This window comes from Cygnus atratus, chromosome 1 (assembly GCF_013377495.2).
Source record: "Cygnus atratus isolate AKBS03 ecotype Queensland, Australia chromosome 1, CAtr_DNAZoo_HiC_assembly, whole genome shotgun sequence".
Taxonomy (NCBI): domain Eukaryota; kingdom Metazoa; phylum Chordata; class Aves; order Anseriformes; family Anatidae; genus Cygnus; species Cygnus atratus.
This window is the reverse complement of record NC_066362.1, coordinates 140,056,139-140,078,576: the sequence shown is the minus strand read 5'-3', so window position 1 is coordinate 140,078,576 and position 22,438 is coordinate 140,056,139. Positions and strand designations below refer to the sequence as shown.

The 22,438-nt window shown below is 36.1% G+C and overlaps 1 protein-coding gene across 13 annotated transcripts in view; it reads left to right on the top strand.

Moving 5' to 3' along the window:
• REV1 (REV1 DNA directed polymerase) overlaps window positions 1-22,438 on the top strand; it is a 57,243-nt gene that overhangs the window by 32,550 nt on the left and 2,255 nt on the right. For all 13 annotated transcript variants that reach the window (XM_035558012.1, XM_035558011.1, XM_050709516.1 and 10 more), the window contains 12 exons: window positions 763-891; window positions 1,632-1,786; window positions 4,072-4,191; window positions 6,906-7,126; window positions 8,110-8,282; window positions 11,182-11,284; window positions 12,855-13,011; window positions 13,314-13,516; window positions 15,359-15,592; window positions 20,175-20,283; window positions 21,269-21,480; window positions 21,647-21,803. In XM_035558012.1, the coding sequence (XP_035413905.1) occupies window positions 763-891; window positions 1,632-1,786; window positions 4,072-4,191; window positions 6,906-7,126; window positions 8,110-8,282; window positions 11,182-11,284; window positions 12,855-13,011; window positions 13,314-13,516; window positions 15,359-15,592; window positions 20,175-20,283; window positions 21,269-21,480; window positions 21,647-21,803 (1,973 nt within the window). The remainder of the gene's footprint in view (window positions 1-762; window positions 892-1,631; window positions 1,787-4,071; window positions 4,192-6,905; window positions 7,127-8,109; window positions 8,283-11,181; window positions 11,285-12,854; window positions 13,012-13,313; window positions 13,517-15,358; window positions 15,593-20,174; window positions 20,284-21,268; window positions 21,481-21,646; window positions 21,804-22,438) is intronic.

Sequence of the window (22,438 nt, the reverse complement as noted above, 5' to 3'; positions counted from 1 at the left end):
AACCTATTAAGGAAAACCTTATGTCATTCACAGTGATACTGCTGATTTCATAATATTATCTTCATTTCTTTGCATCCAAACTGCATTATTTCATGGAATTAAGAACACTTTGTTATTGAAGGTTTTAGTTAAAATGACAGTGATAAGTGTTATTACTAAACTTAGAACTTTCTTGCAGATTATGTTGAGCACCAAGATAGCATAGTTTATAAATATTCAGAATATGAAACAACTTGTTATAAACAAGTGTTGAAAAATAAGACCTTATTCTCTGATAAAAGTAATACTCCAGAAATTGTGCGTTTGTTGGAACCTTTCTCAAGAGTGCTAGGGTAGGCAAGTTTACATTTCTACATTGAAAAGTTAACTTGTGTATTACAGGAGCAAAATGTTATAAATTCGCACAGTGGTATATGAAAACCAGCTATTTTAGTCACTGTAGTATATGTTTGGATTTTATTTAAAAATAAAATGGCAAGTATTGCTTTCTACAGACTTTTTGTCTTAAGCATGTTTCCAGGGACAGGCTGTCCAGGCTGCATGCCTGAATATTATACAGTTAATTCAAATACTCTGTTTGCAGTTGTTTTTCTTACCTGTTCAACTGCTAGCAGTTGAACTAAATCCTTTTTATTGATGTTATTTAGTTTGTTTATTTTTGTGGGAAAAGACTAGTAACTCATTTGGAAATAGCCCATATTAACATAATTTGTGGAAAAGTTGGTACTGTATTTATTTGTGGTTTTTATTGTTTAATTTTAGACAAGTCGGCATAAAGAATGGAATGTTTTTTGGCCAAGCAAAAAAGTTGTGTCCAAATCTTCAAGCAGTTTCATATGATTTTAATGCGTACAAAGAAGTTGCACAGACAGTGTATGAAATACTAGCAAGGTAAGGTGTACTGTGTGATTACATGATCTTCCATGGTAAGATTATCAAACATATTTTAATATGCTACTGTTTAATGCCATTTTTTGATTTAGTATTTTCATTCCACTTTACTCTCACTTCATTGCAACTATTACTGTTTAAATCTTTCTTTTGTAGTATTTTCGTTACTTTTCTTACTTTGAGCTTCTGAGCATTCTTTTATCTTGGAGCCAAACAGTCAATGTCAGGCTTCCAAAAAAGTCATTGTTAAATTTGCTAGTGATTAACACTATGAGGAGAAACGGGTCTCTCCTTACTAGTGAGATTCTTCCAAGGTGTTTTTCTTGTTTTCTTCCATTTGTTTGGTTGATTTGGGTGTTTTTTGTTTGGTTGTTTTTTGTTTGTTTTTGTTGTTGTTTTTTTTGAGTAATTTAAGAATGGATTATTGGAATAACATCTATTAGAAACTACTTTCTGATTTAAAATGCGCTCGAACAAAGCTGGAAATTTGTTAGTGTGACTGAAAAATAGGCATTCATCTCTTGTTCCAGCTGTTCCTTTAAAAGCATGATGCATGTTGAAATTTGTCCTACATTAGTAATGTTACTGTAATGTGCTGTTCTAGGATTTGTAATATGTTGTGTCATACAAAATAAGCAGGGAAATGCCACCACAAAAGGAAGACTTTATTTGCTACATATTTGTTTTAACAGATGGTGAGCTGTTGCTGGTGTTTCACCTCCTTTACTTTGTGTTGATAGCTATACTCATAACATCGAAGCAGTCAGTTGTGATGAAGCACTAGTAGATATCACTGAAATCCTTACAGAGACCAGATTGACTCCTGATGAGTTTGCAAATGCTATCCGCACCGAAATCAAAGCCCAAACTAAATGCACTGCTTCTGTTGGGATGGGTAAGTAGCTTATTTCAATTCTATTTATAGGGACTGCCTGCTTTTGTTAGGCGTATCAAAGCTATGTAAGATTGCCATAACTCATAAGTGTTTGTGCAATGTGAAATATATTGCCATTTACATTAAATTACCATAAATGAAAACGCAAGTAAATCTTCATAAGTGGAAAGTTGTAAGCAAAAACTTATAAAATTGCTATCACTTCTCCTTTGCTATCTGAACAATAAGCTAAAATTCCATCTGTATGATATTCTTACATACATCTTAATGAAATGCTACTGTATTTTCCAGTAAATAGAAAAATGGGTACAGACTCTGTTCCTTATAGGAGAAGGCAGTAAGAGTTTATGAGGATTTAACTAAATTATAAGGTGTTGAAAGCAAAGATTTCTGTGATTTGTGGTGGGTATTGTATATGAAATTACGTATCTGAAAAGACTTTTTTGTTGCTGTTCCTGACAGTATTAGACTTAAGCATCTGTAAATACATATGCTAAGTGTACATAACTATATAAAATCCACTTGTGATGTAAGCAGAATTCTCCCTTTTATTTCTTATGATATCATAGTAGCAGAGAGACTATAATTCTCTAGATTCCTGTTTGTTTTTTACTCTTATATGTATATTTAGTGTTTTATCTTTTCTATAGAAAGAGCAGAGTTACTTTAAAAAGTGTTTTTTATATAATCTGATATACTAGTTCTCTTTCTGATTGTAAGAGACAAATACACGTGAGGAAGTATTTTTTCTAATAATTTTTGAGATATTTGAAAAATGTTTTTTGTCCTTTACAGAAATATGGTAGGTACTGTACAAGAACTTTGTCTTTTCACTCATAATTCATAAAGTAAAGGAATTAGAGGAAAGAGTTGCACTATTACATGAATGTAGAGACCTGATTTCAAAGATGTGGTCTATCAGAAATATCTTGTTTAAGTGATCTGTATGTTGCCTGATGGGAAAGTTGTACCAATATAATAGAATGTAAATTTGAACAGATGCTTCTATACTATAGAGATCTCTCAACACTATTAATTTCTGATTAGAGATAAATCAGGGATATGTTTATACCAGTTGAATAAATTTAATTTTTACCCTAGAGATTTTAATGGCTAAACTAAACTGACTTAAACAATGCTAGTAAAAGATTAAACGCTCATCTGTAAACATCCTGTATCCTGATTTTTCATTTGTTAAGTGAGGTATTAGTTTTTTCCTACTTTATTTCAGTGTTCTGGGAATAATGATTACAGAAGATAGATCAGTAAGATTTTATGGTATTAGAGGCTATGTTGGTATGTTTGGTAGATGAGAAGATCAGAACTCTTCAGTACTCTATAGACAGAAGAGGGATCTCCAGAGATAAACAGCAGATTGAATGGGGACTGTCAAGAATTGTTTCATCAATTTAACTTCTCAGGAGAAACAATGGACACAAAAGTCTGCGTTACTGTTCTTACTTTCTAAAATTTCAGAATAGACTAAAAGAATATGAACACAGATGGAAGGAAAATGGCAATAGTAACACACAGTGCTGAGAGCTCTGGATTCCCCTGACCTTTTTATTAGCTTGCTTTATCTCAGAACAAGGCACCTGAGTGGCAATAATGAATCTATTTGGGTATCATTTCAGAGATGTTGTTGGCTGGGCATGAATAAGTCTATGAACAGGGAAGAAAAAATGCTGAAATAAGTCTTGTTCCCGCCACATGTAATGAGTGCACAGAATAATTTAATGAAGTCACTGGTTTTTTTAGTGAATACTTGAAGCCCAAATATTAGCTTAATTCCAGTATTTCACATGTAATATACACTTCATAGAATTGTCACCTAATTATTACTTACATTGACCACAGTAGACTCTTTGAAAGTTACACAATGTTAAAGTATTACCATTCTATGTTTTTAGCCATTTGCAGTTAGTTAACTGTTTTCTTTACCTCTACATGTGTAGAACATCACCAAGACAAAGATTCAACGTTCTTCATGAAGTGTCCCACACTCGTTGGTTGCTTTGTTTTGGGGTTATTTTTTTGGCTTCTGTTTTTGTTTAATTGCAAATGCAGTTACCACTAGTTACTCTGCTGTAATCATAAATACTGCTAATTGCCAATTTTGGGGTCGAGATAGCAAAATATAAACGAATATATTTTGTTGATAATTTTTTTTAAATAAAGAATTTAACTGTACTTTATTCATTTTTTTCCATGACTGTTGAACTGCAGAATTCTACTTGAGAAGACAGAGGTTACTACAGACATACTTTAATTTTTCATTTTTACAGGTTCGAATATTCTGCTGGCCAGAATGGCAACTCGTAAAGCAAAACCAGATGGACAGTATCACTTAAAACCAGAAGAAGTGGATGATTTTATCAGAGGTCAACTTGTTACCAGTCTTCCAGGTACTCCGTTCTTTTACAAGGCATTTTGCCCCCTAATATTAAAAGTTTCAGCTACAAATCTGTATTGTTCCAATTGAATCAAGCAATTGAATCAAAATTGAATCAAGCAAAATTAGATGTTATTTCCATGGTTATTATCCAAAAAAGAAAGATGCATTGATTTCTGAAATTTTCTGGAAAGAATCTGACTTTTTCTTATCTATGAGGAGCATTTTTTTTGTGAACACCTTTACAGAGCCACTCAAAGTCATTTGTGGAAGAAGCTCAGAGTTTAATGTGTTATACAACATTATATTCTTTAAAATTATTTAGATGAGTCATCTCAAGCAAATGCTAGCTTGCTGTAATGTAATGGATGAAATAAAATGAGTAATGTCACTAGTTATCGGTAATCATCAAAAAGACAGGCAGGATGTGCTTAGAAAATAGAAATAGCCCAAGAATATTCTGTCCAAAAAGGAGTGTATAAAGTAAAGTGTTGGAAAAAACATCATAGATATAACAAATCAAGACCATATGAAAGGGAAAAAAAGGAGAGAGGTTCATATGCTGCATCTAATAAACTATGTGAAGCACTGAAGAGTATAAGGGTAGAAGAGAAAGAAAGAAAGAAAATTTGTCAGAGGAAAGTTTTACTAAAGTAGATGCTTCTGGTTGTAATATGAGCCATATTAGAGTAGCAGATAAACAGAAAAGAATGTGAAGAACAAGGCTATTGTGGAGTGTTACCACTGTTACGCTTTGCATCCAGCTGTAGACGTTTTTTTGTTCTGGTAGATTTAGAATACAAATTAGGCATTCATTACACATGGAATTATTTTTTTGTGTAAGGATCTTCAGGTAATGGTGTGCTAAATATTGTGACAGTGTTGATTCTATAAGAAAGAACAAAAGGTTTGAATTCCAACTGTTTTTTGCCTAGTTATCTGAGGAAATTATTGTGATGATGATAATGATTTATAAGTGCGTGTGACAGCACTAATAATTTTGTGAACTATTTGGCCATTTCAGCTAAATCTTACTGAGAGGTAGAAGTTTTAAAGATGTTAAACATTTCAATGTCTCACACAAGCTTTATGAAAAACAACAGCTTGACAGAGAGGAATGGTCCAAATCAGTATATCCTTTGAGGGACAGTCAGTCAAAATTCAACTATTGTACATTTTGGCAGTAGTTGCTCAGTCATATGTATACTCAGAGTACATGTTTTTTGTCCTGAAATCCTCAGTTGTGTAGGAAAGAGAAGGTTTTTTGAGTAAGGGAAGAGTTATTGAGTGGGATTATTATTATTATTTGAGTGGGATGCCTGTAGATAGAAAGAAAATCTAAGGAAAATGCTGTAGGGGAGGCATTTCTGGCCCACAGGTTTTAGGGAGGTTCTTCAAGGCATAATGGAATTCAACAGACAGCAGAGATTTGTAGTTACAGTGAAGGAAGAGTGATAGGCAGTAAGGATATATGGAATACACCTTTATAAAAATGTTTTTCATTATGTATATGTATTTTATAGTTCCAGGAAAATACTTAAGAGTTGTAAAGTAAAGTGTTTTCTGCCATGTAACTCTGTAGTGTATTGTTATTCAGTACTTTAGTAGTATAATATGACACAGATGTAGTCCAAAAAGTGCTGAATAAGCACTCATTTATGTTTTGTGTCCTAGCGATCAGCTAAGTTCAGCCTGCAGTTGTGCTCACATTTAATGTTAAATGTTAAAAATACATTTCTCTGTTAAAAAAGAAAAAGGGAGGAAGGAGGGGAATATTTAAAAAAAAACAAACAAAAAAAAAAAAACACTGAAATGGAAAAGTGGTAGGAATAGCATGCATACACAGGTGCAGGTTTACCAGAAATTCTCTCTACGCATTCCCTTTACTGGACAAACATAATTTATAATGCAGCACCATTTCTCTGGCGTAACTTAAGGGAAATATTTTTCCTCTAGAAAATGATTTGTAAAGTGAAATGACTTGAAAGTCAAAAACTTGAAAATATTCATTTTCACAGCGATAGTAAAAACTTACGAGTGTTTGCCAATAATATCACTAGATAAGGAAACAGATCATGGAAGATAGAAGCTGATTTTCTAACTTTCACAGACTTTGGTAGTGTAAACTCCTAAGACCAATATTTGTGGAAGTAACAGCCCACCTTTCCCAGTCCCAGAAATATACTTAAGTTTATCACACTTAGGTATGTGCAGTTGCCATGGATACCTACAATTTCCAGTGCTTGGTAATTCAAAGCACAAGTGGTACACGTATGCTATCACTTCTGCTTGAAAGAGTATTTTTTCTGCCTAGGAAGTGATGGAACAGTAGTCAAAATATTTGTTGGTTTTCTTTTAGATTAAATCCCTTGTATATAAGCATATTACATGTTGTACAGTCTTTTTGGACTGAATGCTGTGGTATTCAGAGCTATATACACTGCAACAGGCAGTACCTTGTCAAGAAGATTTATAGGCAGAAGTTATTCACACTTCACACAAATAAAAAACGTTCTACAGTACGACATCTTAAATCCATAATACAAATTAAATTGAGTTGAAGACAGCAAAAGTTTCCATTTGAAACATGTTTCATTGAGTGGAATTTATTGTCTTTATTTATTTGATACAACGTAGCCTAAGTTTAAAAGGGCAAATTTTATTTGTTCAAAACATGGATGGCTCGGAACTGTGTAGAGTTAACAGAACTAATTGCTTTGTTGTTAGGAGTTGGCAGGTCGATGGAATCTAAGCTGGCTTCTTTGGGAATTAGAACCTGTGGAGATCTGCAATGTGCTTCAATGTCAAAACTGCAAAAAGAATTTGGTCCAAAAACAGGACAAATGCTCTACAGGTTTTGTCGTGGTTTAGATGATCGACCTGTTCGCACAGAAAAAGAAAGAAAATCTGTTTCAGCGGAAATCAACTATGGAATAAGGTTTACACAGGTAAATTCAATCTTTCTTTTCTGCAGTGACTTCTTTCAACTGTAGAAGAATCTTCTCATATTCTGATTATTTTCACTTACACTTTGATCTGTTAGAGCACCATCTTAGCCACCAAATAGAAATGAGGAAAATGAAGAAGTAGGAGACCAAACGATAAAATGGGAGGAGAGACTGCAAAAGTATTGGACTGAAAAGAAGCCTGCACAAAATTAGCTTGCTATTCTGCATTCGTTATACAAGTCTGGTACAGAAAAAGAGAACTGCAGTAGGTTTGTTAGCACCTAGCATTCTCTTTCATTTAAATGCTGATTATTCAAATATGCCAGTGCCTGAAACAATCACCAGCTTACTCCAGCAGAACGTTTTTGCTAGACTTTTCGCAAATAGTTTGGGGTGGTTTGTTGTTGTTGAAAAAATCGTAGTAAAAAATAACTTTGTTGCAAACTGAAGCATTTATAGAAATTACTGGAAAAAAATAGGTTGGGGGAGAGGTTTTGTACTCCAGCCTTTTTCTCAAAGCAGGGGAAATTGTGAGATCAGGCCATTTGCTCAGGGCTTTATCCAGTCTGGTGTTGGAAATCTCCAAGAACAAACACTGCACAGCTTCTGTGGGTAACCTCTTCCACTGTTCAACTACCCTTCTTAAAAACAGACTTAAAATTTATTTTTAAATATTTTTTTAAAAGACTTGCTTCCAAAAGGGCTTAGTATTTACTGCTTATGTCAGCATTACAGGAGGAATCTACTATCTTGCCTAACTTCAGCAACTTGCAGTGTAAACAAAACGCAAATAAGACAATTGCCTGTGAGTCACTTTGCTCTTTTAAGTTCATAAAATCATGTGTATTTTTAAATCTTTGTGATACCTGCTTCAACGCTTTGTGAAGTGGAATACATTGAAGCTTAATGATTTACCTTATATATATATATGAATGAAAGAACAGTAGTCATCTAAACAGTGGAATGTTGTTTTTCCCGTTCAGCCTAAGGAAGCAGAGGCTTTCCTTCTGAGCCTCTCAGAAGAAATCCAACGTAGACTTGAAGCTGCTGGTATGAAGGGTAAACGACTGACCCTTAAGATCATGGTCAGAAAGGCTGGGGCACCAGTGGAGCCTGCAAAATATGGAGGTCATGGAATCTGTGATAATATTGCCAGGTAACTATGCATGGGGGAAAAAAGAGGTCAGGAGTAGGCACGAACACATTTCTGCAGGATGTTGAGCACTGAAACTTACAGTAAGACAGGACAGAAATTTTAAAGTGCTTGGTACCTCTTTGTCTACATAGCAAACCTGCACTAACATCAGAATTAGAATATTAGTACCAAAGTTCTCTGTGCCTGTGTTTCAGCTATTCAAGAAAGCAACTTGTTCACTCACAGTTAAGTTTTTTCATACAGTCATAAGTTCCTCATCAGAAGTTATCTTGTTTTCTTGTGGATCGTTACCAACATAGTAAAGCACCTTTTTGCTTGGTCTCCCTGCAGCACTGTTAAACTCACTGAGATGCTGCCTGTGGTGGCTGTCTGCTCATCCCTAGTGAAACAGAATAACCCAGTTACTCTGACTAACCAGTTGACAGGTCACTGCCAACGGAGGAGGAGAACCCTGTTTCCACAGGCAGTCCTATGACTCTTACCCATTATTTATTTCCTATTCTTGTTTGTTTCCAGTTGTTCGAATGGATGATGTCAACTAAAGACTTTTTTTTACCACTAATTTATTTATATGCTTGCTATGTTCATCAAAACACGAGAATGAAATTCAGGCATATGGCATCTTGTAGTTGCATTTGGTTTCATACAGGATAGTCTCAGAACCTTCTAAATACACCTTTGTTTTTCAGGCAGACACTTCTTCTGTATCAAAGCATTTGTACCTTAGGCAGTATAGGACCATCCCTCTACTATTTGTATGAGGGTGCATTTGACATCTTCAAAGAGTTTTTATATTTCTCCCTCCATCTGAGGTTATTGTAACAGGTGAATCCATCCTGAAATGAAGGGTCCTTTGCTTATGATTGTTGATAACTGAGGAGGTGAGGGTGTTAGAGTTCAGCAGTAGGACATGCGTACAGAGGGTCTGTCTCATACTTGTGAGCTTATGACATAACTCTACTGTATTAAAAACCAGAACAGTACAAAAATAATCTTTTGCTACTAGAAGTTCATGACCTTCTGGGACTGATAATATCAAGAAGAAAATACATCAGTATTTTGAATACTTTTGTCTTCTGCGTATCCTGAGTTCAAGTTGAAGATCCACTGTTAACACCTTTTTAGGACTGAGGACATGTAGATGAAGAGATTTATTCCTCCTTTATCAGTAGCTAATGCCACGCTGCTTTCTCATGAGTAAGTCAATGCTTTGGACCTCATTTCCATAGTCAAGCAAGCTAATGTACATGTGTCCTGAAGTTTCTCTATTTCTTAAAGTAAGAGTTAAGGTAACATAATGGGGACATCCAAAGGTGCTAAGCTGTTCACACATAGCTGAAGCAGTTCTGATGCCCATATCTCTTCTGGCAGCTTCTGTGTTTCTGCTTCTGCCTTTACTGATGAACTTGGCAACCCCAGTCAATCCAAATCATATTATTTGATGAGACAAGTGCTGGATTACTGTCTTTGTTAAAGCATTTCCATACAATCCGGTGAAAGGCTTTTTAGCAGCAGCAGGTTAAACTGTGGAAATTACATCCAAATGAATGGATTAGAGTCTCAGGGTGGTGTTCTCTCAGATGTGTTTTCCCTATGTTCAGCCTAGTTCCAACAGTTTGGGATTATTTGCTGGAGTTTAAGGTGATAAGTTTCTCTTTTATTTCAGTTTAAGGTATCTCTGGTTATAGCTTATGAACTGTTTCTTACCTCCTCACCTCACAGGTGAAGGAGTTGCTGTGTTTTCTTGTCCTACGGGTCAAGACTCCCTAGAATAATAGTAGATCACAGTCCTACAAAGGAACTCAGACCCACAGGCATGCTTATTACCAAATTCATTTTCTGAGGTGTTAATTATACTACTTTGTTGATACCAAGTTCTGATGATACAGCACACACCTTTATAAAATACACTTCTGAAATGGCCAGTACCTTTAGACCACTCATATGTTTCTCCCTAATATTTTGCATAGTAGCATCTTAACTGTGATACTGATCTCCTTTCTTCCTTTTCTTAAAATTTTAACCTGTAGGTCTCAGGGAGTTTTTCACATTCTTGGCAGCAGCAGGAAGGCTTTCATTTTCATATTGGCAGAACCAGACCTTTCTGGAGATCATTTGGTTGTTCATGTCATTTTCTGACAGTTTCAGAAGCAGAGTGAAATTTAAGGAGACATCATCAAAGTAGGTAGTAAGCTGTCCTGAGGACACTGTCAAAACACTGAGGTGGAACTTCCTGTTGTCTGTAGAGCCCGCTCTATCCAGTTAAAACTACGTAGGTTACCTCTGAGAAAAATTTACATACCTCATACACATTTGATCAGCCACTTGCAATTCTGTCCTTAACTGTCTCAAATGCTGTGCTGTTGGAGAATCCAGAACTACTAAGTGCTACTAATGCCCTACAAAGCTCTCAAGTGGTGATTTCTAAAACTTACAAGCAGATGTTTTTGTATGAGAGTTATTGCCAAAAGTTGCCCATTTCTCAGTTTTCAACTGAGATAATACTGGGCAAACCCTATATTGAACTGAGCTTCAATTAAGGGTAGTGTGTAAGTATGCTTCTGTGAGTATTGCCAAGTGAAACATTTTTGTCTGGTTCAAAAGATAACACGTGCACAAATATATATTATATATGTGTGGACTGCACACTGGGAATGTTCAATTACTAAATAATCTGTGATTTTTTTTAAGTTTTGTGTTTTGTTTTCTGTAGGATATGCTTAGTTCTAATTACCTTTGAGAAGAAGCCACAGGGAAAAAATAATGTTCAGTTTCTGTACACAAAGAAACTATGATGTGTCTGTCTTTGAGGTTCTCTCTGGAATAAATACAGAATTTTTGTTGTCCTCAGGATCTGTGAAACAGTTTCCTTGTTAATACTGCTTTTTATCCTTTTTAGGACTGTGACTCTAGACCATGCAACAGACAGTGCAAAAATAATTGGAAAAGAAACTCTAAACATGTTTCACACAATGAAACTGAACATATCTGATATGCGAGGGGTGAGTTAATGGGAAAACCCAAATTTATTCTCTTTGTCAGCTTTCTTTGTTCACAGATTTTTAGTTCTCCATGGTAGGTGACAATTAAACTTAAGCAAAAGAGTAGGCCATAAACAGCTTTGGTAAATTAGGCTATCCAACCATACTGTGTTTTGTACATTTACCACCATAACCTTTGAAAAGCACAGTTACAAAACCATAACTGTAAAAGAAAATTTTGTTGTGACCTGGATTAATCCACAACTTGAATAAAACAGCTTATGGTTACAAAGACTGTATATTCTGCAGTTTTATTACAGCGTGTAAATTTTATTTTGTCTTAGAATTTTCAGTAAACTTTTACACAGTTGTTAGTTAAGCAACTAATATAAATACTGTTTATAAGTCCAATCAGAGATACAGATCAGAGGAGCTTTTGATCTAGACTGCAAGTCTTAGAGCCAGCATAGTTACCAGCCCATGGTTTAGCCTTTGTTTGAAAGTGAATTGCTGGCTCTTTTGAATTATGACTTATTTTAGAACACTTTCTAATCTCAGCGGTTCTGTCATACCAGTGTAAACCAATGATGAAACTGTTCTGGCATCAGCCATTTCTTAAAATGGAGCTGATTAAAATTCTTCCTCTGACCAGATATCTCTGTTCATTCTGGAGGGGCCATTCAGTCATAGATTATATCATCAAGTGCAGGTATATCTGAGGTCCCTGGGTGGTTTTCATTTCAACTGACTTCAGTCATCTCCAATGCCGATGTCTGTATTGGAGCTAGTCCCCTTAAGCTTGAGTCATGTGCCCTTTTCCTCTCTCTCACACAAAAAAAAAAAAGTTGGGGGGGGGGGTGTCCTAAAGTGATATCCTTCACTGTTGATGCCCACACTTGGGCAGGTTAATTCACTTGTCTTGCAGACTTAACGTAACACTACCTCAATCTCTCCTCTTTTTAAAAAATAAAAAATAAATAAAAATAAAAAAATCCCTAAGTTCTAGAGCTCAATCTAGAAATATTTGAAAGCAAAAAGATAAAGGTGCAAAGAAAAACTTTTTGCAATGATGTTTTAATAGCCGATTAATCACAACTAAAAAACTGGTAACAAATGATATCCTTGCTATGTGTTTATAGAAGAAGACCTGGTGAAAATACCCTCACTGGCTCCTCTGCATGCTCCTCTACATGCTTTCTGAGTCCTATACACAATTTTTGGACGTGTAGCCATATTTAATACTAATCACTTTTCCTGCTCAGTACTTCTGTATTTTTAATGTCTAAGAAATTTCATAATAAATGCATTGTTTCATGGGCCTGTTGACAGCACTTTTCTGTATCAGAGAAGTTAAGATGGTATTATCTTTGTAATTTCTTAATTGTTGGATTTTGGTGGATTATCCTGGGATTTGTTTGGGATATTTTCAGTGACTATTTATGTGTTTTTCAGTGTACCTTTTCTCATTCTCTTCCACCCCTACAGCAGGTAACCAGTTTGAGAAGGAAAAGGGAATGCTATTATGAACTTGTTGTTACTATATTTATTATTTTGAAAATATAAAATTAATGTATTAATGTTTTGGATTTAGGTTGGAATTCAGGTACAGCAGTTAGTTCCCATCAGTAAAACCACTTCGTCTCATTCAGCAGTACAATCTGGACATTTACCTGGTGGATCACATTCAGTTATTGATCTTTTTCATGTTCAGAAAGCAAAAAAGTGCTCAGAAGAAGAACATAAGGAAGGTCAGTAAGTTTTGTCCTTTGCACGTGTGATAATGATCAGTTCTTAAAGGCTTGAACTTAGATTATCTTTTTGAATACTTTTCCTATATTACACAAGTATAAATTATTTAATATAAACTCACTGAGAGCATGTTTTGCTGCTGAAATATTAACAGTAACTTCAAAATAAAAAGTTACATGATTATGCCATACACAGTATAAACTATTGAGCAATGAGAACTAGAAATTAGCTTCACTGTATCTTGAAACTTCAGTTTTTAACTATCAGATGATCATTCTGTGTTTTGTTTTCATATGTATAGTATTTGTTGCTGCTATGGACCTTGAAATATCTTCTGATTCAAGAACTTGCACTTTTCTTCCGTCTCGTGGTACCCATCTCACGTCTGGTCTCAATTCTAATGTTAACAAGACTGAGTCTGCTGTCAAATGCAATGGCTTGCATACTCCTATCAGCGTAAAATCCAGGCTTAATTTGAGTATTGAGGTTCCTTCTGCTTCCCAGGTAAAACTCAAGAATATAAAATAACTTTTTTATAAGCCCCCTTTAAGTATTGAAAGACCACAATGAGGTCCCAGCCTTTCTTTATAGAAGAGGGGCTCCAGTCCTCTGGTCACCTTCATGGCCCTTCTCTGGATTTGCTCTAACAGCCTCACATCCTTCTAGTGCTGGGGTCCCCAGATCTGGATGCAGCACTCCATATGGGGCCTCATGAGAGCAGTGGAGGACAATCGCCTCCCTCGCCCTGCTGGCCACTCCTCTGGTGACGCAGCCCAGGATGCAGTTGGCCTTCTGGGCTGCAGGCTCCTACTGCTGGCTCACGTTGATCTTTTCATCCATCAGAACCACCAAGTCCTTCTCTGCAGGGCTGCTCTCAATTAGTTCTTCCCTTCCTTCTGTTGTATCAGCTGCACCTCTCCCTACAAATACAAATTATGGTTTTTTGGTTGTCTGGCTGGTTTTTTGTTCCTTTGTTTTTTAACAAAGGAAGACCCTTATTTCTAGCCCCTATAAGCAGGTATCTGGTTTTAAAGGTCAGTTATGAGCAAGTTGCACTGAATTCTGTAGGTGTCTTAGGTGTAAACAGACTTGAATACTTTACTTAAAATTCTGTAGTTTTAATTTCTGTAACTCTGCAAGAGCAGTTGCTGATGTTTTGTTAACAACTTTCCCAAACATCTATACGTTTGTAGAAGCCAAGTGTGCTTTTGGCAGAAAACATTTTTTTCTGTAAAGCAATACTAAAGCTAACTCAGGACGTACAAGCAACCTGACTGAACAATGTGGAGCTCCTCCACTTTCTCAGATTATCCTATAGAAGCAGTATGTAAGATTATTACATTAAAAAAAGTGTAAAAAATGCAGTAGCTGTGCAGTATAGTTCCTGTAGCTTCGGTGACCTTATGGCACAATAGGCTCATCGTTTCTTTTGCGTAATAACCATATTATAATATGGAAATCAGTACAAGGAAAGAGTGGTGACAGTCCTGTAATGCTGCTTATATACACTGTGTTAGGAAAGGAACAGCAAGATTATTTTAAAACCAGGATTTCCAGAAGATCTTTATAGGATTATTATACATAGCAATCTCCAAATCTTCTTCTTAAAGGTGAAAGGTAAAGTTTTCTAGCAGTCCTATGGAGTCTCCTTTAGTAGAACTTACAGGAAAAACTACATACTTTGACTCAAATTTTACTTGTGAGAAAAATTACACTTTAAATCTGCTTGTCATATTCATTTCCTCACTTCTGCAGTTGTCACTGTATATGCCAACAACTTTTAGGTACTGAGCAGTCATCTCAGTTATTTCAAGTTGATAATTGATGGTAAATACCAATTGCAGTAAGGAAAAAGTTGAATCTAAAGCTCATTTCTTTGTCAAAATCTATGGCAAAAATCTGACAGCTTGCAAACATATGTAATAGTGTTAAAGTAAGTTGATAACATTTTACCATAGAATGATATAAAGAAAAATTAATTGCTTACTGTTTTGAACCAGATAACAATTTAGCATTCGTATCAACATGTCAGCTGTATAATTTGAACTCAGAATTTGTTTTCTTATCTGTAGAGGAAAACTTGTATGTAACTTGTGATGAGAACCCTAAACATCATGAAAAGATAAAATTGAGCATTCATATTTACTGGTCTGTGTTAAATGACTTTTTTAATTTACATCTTGCTGCTGCAGAGAGTGTCAGGTCGCCAAATGTGTTTGCATACGCAGATTAAATTTTTTTTCAAAATTCAAAGACCATATAGAACTTTTTTTTTGGGGGGGGGGGGTGTTAAAATTAACTTTGTGATATATTCCTCAGAACCTAAAAGCTTTTTTGTATTTGTAGCTAGATAAGTCTGTGCTAGAAGCTCTGCCACCTGATCTCCGAGAACAAGTAGAGCAAATATACACCATTCAGCAAGGAGAGACTTATGGAGAGAGCAAAAAAGAGCCAATAAACGGATGTAGCACTGCACTTCTCTCACAACCAGTTGGAACAGTGCTTTTACAAGTACCAGAGCTCCAAGAACCAAATGCCAATGTGGGAATTAATGTAATTGCCTTGCCAGCTTTCTCACAGGTAGGATGTTTGCACGGTATCAATAAACGTCAACTTTCTACCTACAGGGAGTTAACAGCTTTTTTTGAGCCAGAATTACTATAGTCTGTTACTTACTCAAAATTTATTTATGATCCTTTAATATCTTTAAAAAGCCTGTGCTTTCAAATGTAACTTGCTCCATCACAAACCAAGTGTGATACACATTTATTAAAGATTTATAGTCATCTGTATGTCCATGGTTTTGCTGTTACTTAATGTAAAGCCCCTTATTTACACTTTGCTTTGCAATCTAGTGTGTAAATAGCTGTTTTTCTGCATTGCAGCTGAATTACACTGCACCATCAGTCAAAAGTCAAGCTGTCCTAAAATCAGGTTAGCTAGTCACAGGAGGCTCGCTCTATTTAAGTGGATGCTCTGATGGTGTAAAGCCAACCTACTAGCTTCTGTAGATGTGATTGTTTATATCACATTCCTGGGAGAAAAGCAGGCATGGCTAAGATTGTGCATATCTCCATAATTTTGGAACGAGAAGCTGGTTCAGGACAAGGAAAGAGCAAAATTGTTTCTCAGAATAGTGGCTTGGAACGGGAGCCGGTACCTGGTAATGATGCTCCTAGTGATATTCCACCCTTCAATCCAAGATGGTGCTGAACCAATGTAGGGTTAAAAAAAAATAAAATAAAAAAAATCCCAGATTGAAATACCCAAAGATACGATATCTTGCATATGCATCATTTAAAATTATTTTTAATACTGCTCAATTTTATTTTTGTTTGCTTTGTCATTGCTACATGGCTGTTCTCAGATGAAGTGAAGTCACCAAATCAGATTTAGAGAGATGTTTGCTGCTGTTTCTGAGACATAATGCTGCTTAGCTGACAAAGAATACTTTGGAAATTAGATAGAAATTCCTGACCTGCTTTTGCTAAACAGTAATTAATGCATAATTATTATTTAAAAGATGTGCAGTCCATTCTGCTACTAAAATTTCTTCACCTCAATCCAAGTTGATTGGTTCAAAAACAGTTGAATCAGTTTTCATTCCTGAACCGCAAAGCTGGCTTTTCCATATGGGGATATCGTGAGAACAGTAAAGGAATTCTCCATTCCTCAGCTGTTTTAAATTACACACTTAAACTCTTGCCTATCAATGAATGCATCTTGGACTTGCGGGTTAAATTATGCTGTGAAATCACATCCCTCCTCACTTGGTTTACCACTCAGTACTCTTTTCAGAGAAAGTTATAACTATGTATGTCTTTCTATAAAAATTGCATTTAGTTTATCATATTTATGCCTCATCTATGTATTATGCAGTTGAGAATTAATTATTTTTGTTTTTTAATAACAGTATTACTTTTTGAAACTGCGTTAGAAATCTGTAATTTGCACGCTCAGTTTGCACTGTTTTCCTGTCTCTTATCTCCTAGTGCATTTCGTGACTGTGTTACTTGATCCAAACACGTCAGCTTAGGAGAGCATCATTTTATTTTGAAGATGTAGTTCAAGAATAGGCTTTTTTCCTATTAATTTGTAGGGAATATTGTTGTGGTTTAACCCCCGTAGGCAGTTCAGCACCACATAGCCGCCTGCCCACTTTCCCCAGGTGGGATGGGAGAGAGAATTGGAAAGGTAAAAGTGAGAAATCTCATGGGTTGAGATGAAGACAGTTTAATAGGTAAAACAAAAGCTGCATGCGCAAGCAAAGCAAAAAAAGGAATTCATTCACCACTTCCCATCAACAAGCAGATGTTCAGCCACTTCCAGGAAAGAAGGGCTCATCATGTGCAGTGGTTTCTCTGGAAGGTGAATACCAATGCTCTGAATGTCGTCCCTCTTCCTTCTTTCCCCCAGCTTCTATTGCCGAGCATGACACCAGGTGGTACAGGAATCCACTTGGTCACCTGCCCAGGCTGTGTCCCGTCCCAGCTCTTGGTGCACCCCCGGCCTCCTGGCTGGCAGGGCAGCATGAGAAGCTGAACAGTGCTTGGCTCTGTGTAAGCACTGCTCTGTAACAAACGAAATATCGGGGTGTTATCAACACTATTGTCATCACAAATCCAAAACACAGCATTGTGAGAGCGTCTATGAAGAAAATTAACTCTGTCCCAGCCAAAAGCAGGTCGGATATCCATACTGCCTAGATATCCATACTATCTAATTGAGAATGCCTTATGCTTGTACTCCAAATTTTCTCCTGAAAACATTTAAGCTTCCTTTTTTGGAAACAAAAAGCGGAACTAAGATTCACAATTTTCATTTTCTCACTTAGGTCCGAGTTTAATGCATAATACATATATGGTTATATATATACGTAATACATACGTGGTTGGATAGCTCCTTCTTATTATTGTCAAAGTCTTTGTGGGTGGATATATTGTATGAGTATATACAAACATTTAACAACATTTTCATTCAAAACCTAGTAATAGACTTCAGATATAGAAAAGTGACAAGTCATTCCAAATTGAGTGTTTTACTACATCTCAGCAAGTGTAAATGATGCCCTGCCATCTTTTTATAGCTTAATTAGGTTTGTTTTTCAGCCTTTCATTCCTTTTGTCTGAACTGTGTTTATGTAACTAGGTGCCAAGTTGATAGTGATTTTTTCATTAGAAAACAAGTGGAAAATGTCCTTTGTTGCTGAAAGTTCTCCCATAAAAAGCATCTAGATATGTTGCATTCATTTAGGTCAGCTGCCGAAGTAATTTGAACATTTAGAAGTTGTAACTCTCTGCAGAAGCTGAATCCTATAAAAGGAAAGGATGAAAGAAATAAAGATTACAGATGCTTAGAAACAAATGACGTGTAGTAGTGGGGTTAACTCCTGGTGGCAAATTTGCACCATGTCCTTATATTACCTTAACATGGTAAAGATGCTTTTTAAGCAAATTTGGACAGCACATCAAAAATACTGGTATCTATGCTGAATTTATAAAAATTGACATTTTCCATAACTTGAGGATGTGATACAGCTATGTGAAAGCTACATTAGGACAATGTCACTGGAGTAAATGTTACACTTTCACAGGGCAGTGGTGGGGGGAATGACAAAACCATGGTCAGTTCCCTGTACTGCCTTATTTTTGAATGAATTAAGTCATGTCATGGAACAGTTGCAATTCACATACACAAAAAATGTTAATACTGGGCCTCCCAAATTCCTGAATTCTTGAATGCCTAGCCAGTGGACATTAACCTTTAAAAATAGTTTTATTAAATAAAATGTATATTTAAAAATAATGTAAGCCTTGATTGGTGACTACTAAGAGTTGATTGGTGATTTAAGACTTGATTGGCGACATTCCACTACAATGCTTCATTCTGTGCAATGCGTAGAGCGATTGAGGCCAGAGTTGTTCCCATTTCTTCCTTTAATTAGCGCATATTTCATGTGGTGAAAAATATGTTGGCACATGGAGTTCTAAAAATGCAAAAAACTTTGTTCTGACTTGATGACTTTTACCTGTGGGAGCATGATCGTGTTTGTTATCAATATAATTTAGACATAACGTGTGAATGGCACAGTCTACTTTCCTGACAAATATATACATTTTACAGTTGAAAAAAATGATCAAATATCCATTGAAAATAAGGTGTAGCTCTTAGGTGCATCCCAGTATTTTAAATATAGTATCTCCAATAATGGTAGAAACTGTATCATGCACTTAGAATAGTAATACAGGTTTTGAGTAATTTTTGTTGTTGTTTGTACACATCTCAGAATTTTACCAGAGAAATGAAGGGCATTCTCCCACTGAGCAAATTTAATCCTCTAAATGATAGGTTTGCTTTTTATGAATTAGATTTTGCAGGCTATGAGTTGGAAACACTGTTCAAGAATATTGGGCAACTCAGAATACAAGAATAGAGGGACACTAATTTGCTCATTCAGCCACATAGTGAGGGAAGATGATACATGACATTTTCTGTTGTCCATATGAGTATGGCAGCTGGCATACTCCCAAATGGTTTCCTATCTAGAATCCAAGCCCCTAGGCCAGTTGGAAGGGACTCTGTTTTTATCAGTCATTGAAGGGATGGACTACTAAAACCCTTTAGCAGTAGTTCAAAATATAAGGTAGCTGGATTTGCGTTTCTCGTATTTGAAGAAGCAAGACTATTCCCAAGGATATTTTGTCTGAGGAATGTAGCAGTATCAAAAGAAAAGGAGGAACAAAAGTCCAGTTGTCAAAGTGTTCCTGTTTGGCAATTGGAAGGAAATGTTCTCCAACTCGGGCTTAATTGTGCTGTTAATATAGCTGTACTGTATAATAGTAGGTGAATAAAGATGGAACATCTCGGGGGGAGGGGTTGTTAACACCTGTGATCATTTTTAATGGTTAGTGTGTTATATGCCTGTAAATAATAAATCTGTAAAATGTAGAGTAATGTTAAAAGGAAGGTTTTGTAGTTGTTACAAGCATAGGTACATGAAGAAAATGTACAGCATATTTTATTTTACAGTGTTTCAGCTGTATTTCATTTAGTTTTGCCTGGCATAAAATGTAAATACCGTTCTTATGTGGGTAATCTAGAGGAAAGCAAGCAGTGTTGCTCTCTGGTAAAATAATCAAATGAATCTTCTGTCGCTGTTCAGGTGGACCCTGAGGTTTTTGCTGCGCTACCTGCTGAGCTGCAAGCAGAACTGAGAGATGCATATGATCAAAGGCAAAAGCAACTAGAACAGCAACCTGCTAATACTTCTGGTAAGTATGTATTAGTTGTACAATAGTTTTGTATAGGAGTTGTTTACTATTTGAAGAGATTTTCGCAACCCTAAATACAAACCAGAAAATATAAACAAAGCTTCTAGGACGATGCTGTGTTAAATCGAATTTCTGTGTTTTTGGTAGACAGTGAGTTACCACCAGCTGTGGCCTCATTTTGCAAACAGATGCCTGGCTTTACTGAAATGGGTAATTAATTCAATTCATTGGGACTGTGACACGAAACCGCTCACATCCTTATGTTTGCAGAATGGAATGTAAACTTGGTATGTCTCGTGATTTAAAGTACTGCATCTTCAGTACTCAGTTTAGGTAAACATGTATGCTCAGATCAGCATCCTCTTGGTTTGTATAGCAGTAGTATGGGTTTCAGGGAGCTAGAGGGATAATTCATCTCACTGTGTCTGATGGATGATTTTACTCTGAGCTGATCACTTAGGTCTCCTATTTATAATCAGTTGAAGAAATGAGGTAACTTCCCTGTGAAAGTGTCATAAAATAGGTTGGAAATGCCAGTGGGTTCATTGTCAGTTTAATACTGCATTATTACAATGAAACCTTGATTTCAGTCAGTGGACTACTGCAGATAAAAGCAGTTTGGGGGCCTTTTTGCCGCTGTTTTTTTGATAATCGCTGGTGGAAAGCCTTAATGGGTATCTAGGTTGGACAGTGCTCTAGGGTGAAGCAATTTGTCCAGTAGGCTTCAGATTTCACTAGCTGCTCATATTCAAGCGCTGAAATGCTTGATATTTAAAAGGTTCATGATTAAGTATACTAATGTCTAGCAGTGCTGTTCAAGTACTTAAACCATTGCCCATATCCGAAATGGCATGTGGAAGCTAAGTCATTTTATCTAGGTTATATTTTCCCAGTTGATCCATAGATTATTAGGGAAGATACTTTTCAATGGAAAAGTACTAAATTTTAAATGTATTAATCACTGACTATTCCTGTCTTTTTTCAGTATCCAAAAATCCTTGCCTACACCTGAAGCATGCAACAATGAAAAACAAGAAAAAAATCAGGAAAAAAAATCCGGTCAGTCCTGCAAAAAAGATTCAGAGTCCTTTGAAAAACAAACTCCTGGGTAGCCCTGCAAAAAACATGCCAGCTACATCTGGAAGCCCACAGAAGCTAATAGATAGCTTTTTGAAACAGGAAGGAACAGCTGCTCAGGTAACTTTAACAGCTTGCTATGTCCATTTCTTTAGGCTTTGTCCATATTCACAAAACCAGCTTGTTTTCTTTCCTGGATTCTTTAGTATGTACTTATCTACATGCATGTATATGGTGTTACCGTATTTGTCAGACTGAGCATTACCAACTTTTATGTTTGGAGCAGCTGGAAGCAGTTCCATCAACTTCAGATTGTTCAGGCCCATCAGCTCTGCAGACTGAACAGCCTGGTTCGTTCAGGCCACAGGCACCCAACCTAGCTGGAGCTGTTGAATTCAATGACGTAAAGACGTTGTTGAAAGAATGGATAACAACTATTTCAGGTAAGGGATGGCATGCCAGCGATGATCTTGTATCACAAGGAAAACTATTTTTTTAGCAGGCTTTTTGTACTTTGTTCCTTTTTCCTTCACTCTTCCTTTCACTGGTTACTTTTCACAGTAATCTTGAAGTCTTACTGCTTTGAAGTGTTGCGGTAACTTGATTCTTGCTGCACAGTTGTTGTTTCTTGTTCTTGCCTGCTCCTGTTTCTTGCTTAGCACCATGAAAACCCACCTGCTCTCTCTTCAGCCCTTTTGTCAGGCTCTTGTCGTGTGCCTTGATGTTACTTCTATGAAAGGTTTTCCTTATTTTGCCCACCAGGTTAACAGCCATTAAGTGAGGAGGTTTTTAAAAGGAATTCCTTTCTTAGGAAGATGTCATTTTAGAGAGAAAGGAATGCATATTTTTACCTAAAAACGCCAGAAAGAATTCTAGGATAAAGTGCAAAAGTTTAACACTGTTGTTAAATTGTGATATGAATTTCAACAAGATGTCACACAATTGGCAATCCCTTATTATCTTGGAAGATCTGACCTCCAAGATTCTTCATGTCCTGAACACTGCTATTCTCCTAAGAGTTTCAAAAGAGTTATTCCATTTGAAATCCATATTTCTTTTCCTTTCGGTTAATATTAGC